At 39.3% G+C, this 10087-nt stretch overlaps 1 protein-coding gene across 1 annotated transcript in view; it reads right to left on the bottom strand.

The window, feature by feature from the left end:
- Positions 1-8332, bottom strand: part of LOC109410069 (uncharacterized) — an 88979-nt gene extending 80647 nt beyond the window's left edge. The window contains exon 1 of the mRNA XM_019683599.3: positions 7337-8332. Within this exon, the coding sequence (XP_019539144.3) occupies positions 7337-7421 (85 nt within the window). The 5' untranslated portion in view covers positions 7422-8332. The remainder of the gene's footprint in view (positions 1-7336) is intronic.
- Positions 8333-10087: the final 1755 nt, after the last annotated feature.

Genomic DNA, 10087 nt, shown 5'->3' with positions numbered 1-10087 from the left:
TCGGGCTCCATACAAAGGGGCGGCCAAAACTCTCAAAAAACGAAATTGATATTTTTAAACTTTATTTCACCTTATAACAAAGTTAATGTATTGTACTTTTATGATTCTTAATGAAAAGCATACCAGCTTTTGTATTTCAATGACATTTTCACTGCCAAAGTGGCCTAAGTCATAAAATTGAAAAATGAATTATTCGAAAAAAGTAAAATAATAATATTTTGAGATTGGAATATATGTTTTAAGTTATCCAGCATATGAAAGCTTGTTATTGGACTGTTTGAATGCACGTATGGTGCAAAATTAATATGTTACAAAACTATTCAAATTTTCATATATTGTACCTTAGAAATTTTGGTAATTTTTAAGTTAAAAAACGGTTCGTGTCGTCACGTGTCGCCGCAATTTCGAATAGTACATCTTAAACATCATGCTTAGAGCTGTCTAAAAACGTTTAAATATTTTGCAGAAATTTGCAGTTTTTCAAATTAGAGCTATTTAAAAAGGCCATGTTTTTTCATATATTTTACGTTATTTTTTCCATTTTATACTCAAATAAAATTTATCTTTCCACATTTTTTACACGTTTTGAACATACTTGATTGGATTTGATCGAAAGATGATCATTTATTTAAATTCGAATTGATTTTCTAACAAAAAACGCAAAAAATATGGGGTTTACTGATTTTTACCGTTTTTTGAAATTATTGAAATTACGTAATTTTTGAATACCCCTTTTTAAACACTAAAAATACTAAATAACATATCTAGGCAACCTATAACTTCGATTAAACACATAAAAAGAGTTTTGGCCGAACTTTATCTTTTTCCGACCATTGTGAGATGTCGAGAAGAAGTATTTCCAGACGGAACGAGAAGCTCTGGCACTTGTATGGAGTGTTGAAAAATTTAAGCTTTACCTGCAAGCAACGAAGTTTACATTATTGACAGACTGCAGGGCCCTACAGTTTTTGTTCAATCCAAGATCCAGGCCATGTGCTCGTATAGAGCGCTGGGTCTTGAGGCTCCAGGCGTACAACTATGAAATTGAGCACATATCAGGATCAACCAACATAGCGGATGCTCTCTCTCGATTAAGTGTTGTACCCTCAGAGCATTTCGACGTAGACACCCAAGAGTATATTCGCAGCGTTGCTGAACAAGCGGTACCCGTAGCGTTGACGGGTTCAGAAATTGCTACCGAGACTAAAAAGGATGACAATATTCAAGCAGTTGTAAAAGCTCTTGGTTTAGGATCAAAGGAGGACCTCCCAAAGGAATACAAACCATACGCCGCCGAACTTTGTGAGATAGATGGGGTTCTACTAAGAGGAAACCGCTTGGTAATTCCATTGTCACTAAGAGACCGGGTTATTGAGCTAGCTCATGAGGCGCACCCAGGCATCGCAGCGATGAAGCGACGACTTCGCCAAAAAGTATGGTGGCCATTGATTGATAAAGAGGCAGAAGCTTGTGTAAAACGCTGTAAGCAATGTACGCTGGTGTCGACGCTAGGGGCTCCGGAACCCTTGTTGAGGACTAAAATGCCAACGAAGCCATGGACCGATATTGCTGTAGACTTCATGGGACCTTTGCCATCCGGACACAATCTTTTGGTCATCGTAGACTACTATAGCCGATTTACCGAAGCCGTTGTAATGAGACAAATTACAGCAAAGCACACCATTCAAGCACTTCATGAAACGTTTTGCCGATTCGGGATCCCAGAGACTATGCGAGCGGATAATGGTCCTCAATTTATCAGCGAAGAACTGTCAACATATTGTAGAGAGTATGGAATTCAACTTCGAAGGACGACACCATATTGGCCTCAAGCCAATGGCCAGGTTGAACGGACGAATAAGACTATCCTCAAACATTTGAAGATCAGTCAAGAGTCAGGTAGCGTGGACTGGATATGGGATTTACGTTCATTCCTATTGATGTATAATTCTACGCCCCATGCAACGACTGGGGCGGCACCTTCGCTTTTGATGTTTGGACGTATTCTGCGTGACAAGCTTCCAAGTTTCGAAAATAGGAAGATTCGAGTGGACGAGGAAGAGTTTCACGATAGGGATTGGTCGAAGAAATTGCATGACGCAGAATACACCAACGCTCATCGCCATGCAAAGCCGACAGAACTTAAGGAGGGAGAGATAGTGGTCGTGAAACGCACAAATAAAACAAACAAGCTGTCGTCAACGTTTGCACCTGAAGAGTTCGAGATAACCAAATTGACAGGCTCTGACGCCATGCTGAAATCCACCGTTTCGAATCGAGTTATTCACCGCAACACGGCCCATTTGAAATCACTGATGAAGTTTGCACCATCGCACGGACCGGAAAAAAATGTAAGAGAAGGTGAAGGAGACACTCCAGCACAGGTTTGTATTAGGCGGTCCACAGATCCATCAGCAGGAATGGAGCCAATAGACCAAAACATCAATGAGGAACCACTGAATCAACCCATTCAACAAGAGTTGGTTGATCGTCCAACGCGGTCGCATCGCAAACCGAAGTACTTGACGGATTACGAATATTAATTGGGAATTTTGATCTTTTCTATTATGTAAGGGAGGGATGTCGGGTCGATCCTCACGCCGACCCTGTAGTTTGGATAAAGAGAATGACAGTATAGTTGGCAACCGGGCGTACGGGAGAAGGGACGAGCAAGAACAGAATGGTATAGACGACGCGTGTGTGATGTCTGGTCGTGGACAAGAAGCGGAGAAATAAATGCGGTAATTTCGAAGTACAAACGCGTGTGATTAATGCATCCGAATTCTACACTAACAGTTCAAAAATTGGCAAAACGCCCTACTCCTTACAACTTTTGTGTAATTAGCCTCAGATGCTGCTACTGATGGTGCAGTTGTGTTGGGATTCCAAAAATCCTAAAGAAATTTGGAAATTACGATCGCAATATTAACCATTTCGATCAAACACGGGTGGTACCGAATAAATCCTGGTTATTCTGGAGAAAACTTGTGATATCAAGATCACTTTCAGTGATTAGCATTTCCTTCAGAGATTTGTTTAGAATTATTCTTGGAAAAATATTCAGAATTTGAGTTCCTTGAGTTCCTTCCGGAATTCCTCCGTAGATTTCTGCCACAATCTCTTCAAATTCATACACAGTTTCTTACTGAATCACTCATGTAGTTCTTCATTGAATTCCTGGAGTTTTGATTGTTTCTTTCTAGTTTTCTCCAGGTGTTTTTTCTTCCTTAAGAGTACTTTCCAGGACTTCTTCCAGAGATAAGCTTTCTTACAGTATATTCTCGAGATTTCTGCAGAAGATCTTACAGGGATTTCTAAAAAAAAATCCTGGTATTTTTTGGAGTCTCTCAACGGGTTTCTCCCGTAGTTTATCCGGCAATTTCTCTCAAAAGTTTTTAAAGTTCCTCGCAGAATCCCCTTATATATATAACCTAAGATTACTACCTACCTTAATTTTTTTCTATGATGTCCCAGTTTTTTTTTTTCGGAATTTCTACCGAAGTTCCTCTTGTTATTTGACCAATGTTCTTCTCGGAATATTTTGCTAGATACACTAGGATATATTCCGATATGTCTTCGTCATTTTTTTACAAGGAATTTCGTAGGCTATTCCAGGAAGTACCGTCGTGCGGGGCTAATTTTGATATGCGGGGCTACTTTGGACACTTATGAATACGGATTTTTTGAATTCAAAATATGGTTCAAATCTGTTTGATATCTTTGGGACTATTATGAAGCAATAATTTTCCCTTCATTTGGTTGAAATTATTTTTCAAACAGATCTTTTATTGCTTGGCAGGACGCGAAAAATCATCGAATAAACCAATAAAATATACATAACGTATCAGAACATTGGTCTGTAAGCATTGTTTCTACAGTTCATAAATTTTAAAGGGTTGATCAATTCATTCAAAATATATCAACGTAGCATACGCAATCGAATATTTTTAACGTTATAAATTTTAAATGACCGTTTCACCCAAATAAACTATTGATGGCCCCTTTTTTCAGGCTATCTATATAGCAATATCACGCTGCTCATAATACCAAAGGTAACACAGAACCATCTTAAAACGCATATATTTATTGAAATCATGTCTGATATAGTATACTACAGTGTTTGTACAAAGTAGTTTTCTAAATAACCCTGGAATTTTAAATACAGTTTTGTTATAGATAAAAATGTCCAAAGTAGCCCCCATCCGGTTCTATATGAGATGTGTCCGATTGGTGTATGAACAACTTTTTTTGTTTATTGATGGATTTAGTTCAAATTTTGCATACATCCTACAGACATATTCACGATTATTAGACCGTTCGCAATGCTGTTTTATTTTGTATGGCGAGTTTTAAAATTTTTAAAACTCGCCATACAAAATAAAACAGCATTGCGAACGGCCTTATGTGTAAAAAATGTGGAAATCCATTAACTACTCTGGGAGTTATAACGTCATAAAGCTGAAAAACCACGAAAAAGTGTAAAAAGAAGCCCCGCCCGACGGTATCCCAGAAAAACTCCTGGAAAATCCAGGCAAGAAATGGCGGAGTACCACTTAGAGAAGTCCAAAAAGGAACACTCAAGGAAATTCCCGGATATTTTTTGGCAAGGGCCCCAGGAAAATCAGTGGAAGTAAACCTGTGATCTATAAGAGAGTTCCGGTGAATAACAGAAAGAAATCTTGGAAACAACTATCAGGAGAAACCTGATGAAATCACTGAAAGAAATCGCGGGAAGAACTCCATGAGTAATATAAGTAAAAGCTTCTGTAGAAATCCCAAACGGGGATCTGATTTAAACTCTGGCAGAAAGTCCAGAATAGGTCCTGGAAAACTCTGAGATGCATCCCGGGAGCAACACCGGAAGGAATCGTCTTAGATACGTTCCGAGAGAAATAGAGAAAGAAACCACCAAACCGGATTTTTTTTTCTACTCGAAAAATGTTTCAATTGTGATTACTAATTTACTAAATCTTTTTGTGGTGGTACACATTTGCAGTTCCGAAATCTATCAAAATAAGCTTCCGTGTTCGTGGTCTGTGAAGTGTTCTCGTTTGTTTGCTGCGTAACTGGAATCTTGATTCAAACATGTGTTGTGTCCTATCCGGAGTACTGAGGTTCCCTAATCCTCTCCTTCTGGGTGTTCCTTTGTGACGAAGCGCCGAGCGTCAAACTAGATTGAAGTTCTATCCCGAACAAGAACATCAGGAGGATGTTTTTTTTTATCTTCCATTTATGTATTTGCAAGTTATAGTTTAAATTGTAAGCGTAAAATGGGATGGGAGCAACACTTTTTTCTCGTTTCAGAGAACGAGCAATGGTGCTTAAGGCGAAACTGGAAGCATTTCCTCACTTTTTGGTTTTTGATTTTTTATTCAATAACGAAGCAATATTTTCAAAATCGGTTTTCGTGCACATGTAGAGTATAGATCAAGGTATCTTCTGAATTTTTTATGTAGTGGAAAATGTTTTTCGTTTTTGCAGAAACCATTTTTGAACAAAATTTCACAAAAAAATGGTTTCTGCGAAAATGGAAAACATTTTCCAACTCAAAAAAATACAGAAAATACCTTGATCCATACTTTACATGTGCACGAAAACCGATTTTGAAAATATTGCTTCGTTATTTAATAAAAAATCAAAAACCGAAAAAATGAGAAAATGCTTCCAGTTTCGTCTTAAGCTTAGGGTTTCGAGCCAGGACATTAGGCGGAAATTCATATGTTTCATCCCTAGAAGAAGCGTATCAATGGAGTGACATTAACTTTCTTAGCAACGTCACTCCCAACGTTTTTGCTTCACATCTATATCATATATTATATGAAACGGCTGACGAGATGTTGCCGTTCTATGATTTTGATCAATTCGACACTGATTTTTCATTATGGCCTAACTGGCATTTTCAAATTCTCTTCATCGATCCTCTCTTTGTGTTATTAAAGAAAGCTTGCCAAAGTTTTTTTTTGTTGAAATGCGAAGAAGACGACTACATTTTGCTATAGAAACAAAAAGAATAATGATTTTGTTTGTTTTGATCATGTTATTAGCGAAAGAGAGAGTCGACGAAGAGAAATCGATCAAGTCAGTTTGGCCCTTATGAAAAATCATTGTCGAATTGTATACAATGACGCTGCACAGTAGGCCTGGTCGCTACAATACTTGTAATGCATAAGTAATCGATTCTGCAGAAATTTCTGTTTGATTTAGAGTCCTGCTCTTGTTTCTCTAGTTCTAGTACGGTTATCCAGATTCTTCCGTAGCAGCACACATGTCATATAAGCTCTAGTTGTATATAAGTTACTGTGACGTACTCCTAACACAACGCTAAAAAACGTCACGGGAACTTCTATACAACAAAAACTTGCGCTGTCGGCACAGTTTTTCATGACATATATGTTGCTTGGGTTCTGGGTTTAACTTGCATTCCAAATAATTATCCGGTCCGGAGAAAAAAATAGACAATATAGAATCTGGTTTAAAATCGAATAAGCAGTGTGAAGTAAAAACTTTTTTTTACCCTAATACACATGAATACTGAATGCATGCTTCTTGGTGATAATTCTCACGCTAAGGAGGATTGTCAGATGAAGTAAGATACCAGAAAATTCAAATACTTGAATTGCGGGGCCAACCGAAAGTCAAACTTGTGAGTGCCCTACCCGTTAGAAAGTTGTTAAAGTACGTTCCCGGCAGATGGAACGTCATTTGCACACACGGCAATCGCACCTATATTTTTGCATGTGCAATTTCTAATAACGTAAATTCTAAGTTAATGCAATGTAGATATTCACACACAAAATTACCACTTTCCAGTAGTAAATATTCTACGAACCAATACGATGACTCCCAAATAATTAGCACTCAAGGACATCGATGGCGTCATTGGTCGGACGGTAATTCCCATATTTACAGACAAAACAGATATCACAACCACAACAGCTTTTACAATCACCTCTGTCGTCCAGTGAGCTAGCGGATTAGTAAAGCTGCGCTTAAGTCTTCACCTTCCAAAATGCAGATCCATAAGACGCCGCTACGCGTTGGTTCGGATATCTTATGGTTGAGCCGCGCGTGACCACATTACGAATGATAACTCGCAAGCGACCACCGCCTCCCATTTCAAGGCAACATACATCCCAGTCCCACAGACAAGCAGTAGTGTGTTGTACAGATTGAGACGACGACCATGTTTACGATAAAAATGAGCATGTAGTAAAGGATAATCCTTGAACTTTGCTTTCTGCGTCGCCGTCTTCTCGAGGATCGCGACTCGCGAGTTAACAATGATCGATTTGAGAAAAGTTGGTCATATTTTGAGTGATGGCTCCTTTGAACTTACCACAATGCGCCAGATCGATGATCGGAATTTGGCTGGTGGATAGCAGTGTATTCACCTTGTCTTCGCCGGCTTTGGTTTTCAACATTTTACCTGATGAATTTTCGTTAAATGCCACTGAGCAAACCTTTCACTTTCCGAACTTACTTAAGATTCAACTCTTAAGACACCACCGAGGGCTTGCGCGCTCTTCTTCAACTATCACTTCTTGTTCACTCGATTTCACCGCCTGCGTAACCGAAATCTCCTCTTCTGGCACTATTCGCACTTTTTATGTGTCAGGTTCAGTTCACTTTTTGGTTTTGCTTTCGGTATGCTTATTTTCCACGTTTTGGATTTATTATTATGTTGCCTTATATCGGCCTTTCGTGCTTGTGTATAGATTTATTATTGCTTGTATCTCTTTCAAGCGCGCGCGCCTTCCTTGACACCTTCTCCTTCGGTTTTACACACGTTACGTGAAAGGGGGAAAAATCACACGCAAACCATGTGAGTTGGTTGTTAGGTTGTGTTCACTGGCCTTCTTCACTCGAAGGCGATCATGAGGGTACCACAAACACTACCAACCATTGACATCAGTTTCGAGGGCAACCCAGCTTATGCTTTCCGTCGAGCGACGAGTTGAAAGTACTTTCCATTTGAACACTGAGTGCAAAATGTTACGTACTTCCCCGGAAGTTGATTCGACTTGATCCTCTTTCGTAGATTACACACCACAACCGCATAGATCACCGAGAAGCGTTTAGCGAATGAGTACGGCGCTTCCTATTGACACAGATTGACAACCAATAATCACTGCAACCGATCAACTCTGGGCTGGTTCGGAACTGACTGGCACAACACTTCCGAAAACTCCTAGGACACGAACTGTCTGCACAGCAATACGCGCGACGACTGTACACTTCAGCGAGCAACGATCGACTGAGAAAGACACCGTTTCGATTTCCTCGTCCACTCTCCTATACCTATCATTTGGTCTGGCGGCGCGGCGCGCTGACCTGAAAGAGTGTAGTCTAGACCAGCAAGCTATGTATGTTTGTATGGAAGTACCTCTCCTGGCAGTGTGTGCTGAGGGAGTGACCTCGTTGAAATCTGGACACTTGGAATCGGTTCTCGAAAATAGCTCGAGAAGTCCTAAAGCCGGCTTCCACATGGGACTGATGGCTCAAGTCCTGCTAGTCTGCCGAAACTGTGCATGAGGTCACCACTGTTGATATCGTCATATCATTGTCTTACTAAACCGCACTAAGGGCCAATTTCTTCACCTCGGCTTAACCGGTAAGCCAGGCTTACCCATACAGTTAAACCTGGCTTAACGCTTAAGCCAGGGTGAAGAAATCGCCCCTAACAACTCAAAGTGATTATAAATCATCCGAGAATTCAAAGAGAAGCGCAACAGTTTTAGATTGAGTTTAAATAAGGGCGAAAGTAACATGAGAGAGTTCTCTTCATCGACTCTCTCTTCTGCAAATTAAAGTGACAAGATGCAAATTCAGTCGAACTTGTTTACACTTGATTGCATCGCAATCTAGCGATTTATGACCTAAAAATGCAACCATACTTGCATCTTGTCACTTTAATTTGAAGAAGAGAGAATCGATGAAGAGAACTCTCTCATGTTACTTTCGCCCTTATTTAAACTCAATCTAGAGTTTTGCAACTCACTTGTACTTGTACATATTTGAAACTCACAAAACGCCTGAAAGTATGCAATTTTATTTTTTTACGCAAAATTCGCTTTTGTGTCCGAATATGAATAATCTATAATAATGTAATTTGTATGACGAACCGGTTAAATCTATCCTGGGCTACATAGATAAAAAAAAATATAAAGATTACATGCCCAGTTAGACGACGATTGGTCAACAACTGAGCGTATGTAGGTTCTTATCATAAATTTATGTTCCTTTCAGCCGATGTACAGGTTAGCTCGTAAGCCCTTATGGCACGGAGCCCCTACAGGCGATTGTTTTCTCCAGGGTGTGCTATTTTGCTTCTGCCTATAAATAACACTCCTCAAAAATCTCTTTACACTCCTCGTCCGACCAATTGTTCCGTTGATTTCGTCTCTTATTCGTCGATAGATTTGTTTGCCTGTACTTCAGTGATTTTTTATACCCCAGACAGACATGTGATACGAGTGTGATTCCTGTACAACGGTACGCAGTGTCAAGAAAATTCTAACAAGACTGACTTGAACTGAGAGAATTTTCAGTATGGCACTCATTTCAAGCGCAATTGGCTTCTTTAACGGTGTTGAGATAATTCCATATTCAGAATCTGCATGCAAAACTGAGCCGAAATCCAAATTTTCATGAACTTTGGTGCCCGGGAACCTATTTAAAAATCAGTTTGAAGTTTGTATGGGAGCGATTTGTCGAATCACCCCTCGTCGCATTTTGTACTGGGCGGAGCTGTCAAGCAGTTGGCCAGCTGTCAAAAGGTGATTTCGAAAAATCTCTTCGAAAGTGATTTTATGTACCAAAATGAAGTTCTAAAAATCTGAAAAAAATCATGGTGGTTCAGAAAACGGTGCTCTTTCGTATAAAATCAAAAAATCAATATATTTTTCTTAATTTAAAAACCCAATTGTACAGTGATTCTTGTATAACATGTGTGTCATAAGTATTATACTTATGACACACATGTGATACAAGAATCACTGTACAATAGGAAGCAATCAGTGAAGTACTAGATTGAAAGTAGTGAGCTGGATTTTTGTATGGTGAGATGATCAATTCTCCGTTTCTGCAA

Source organism: Aedes albopictus, chromosome 1 (genome assembly GCF_035046485.1).
Source record: "Aedes albopictus strain Foshan chromosome 1, AalbF5, whole genome shotgun sequence".
In the NCBI taxonomy this organism is placed as follows: Eukaryota; Metazoa; Arthropoda; class Insecta; order Diptera; family Culicidae; genus Aedes; species Aedes albopictus.
Note: the sequence above shows the minus strand (reverse complement) of the source record. Positions and strands in the feature narration are given on the sequence as shown.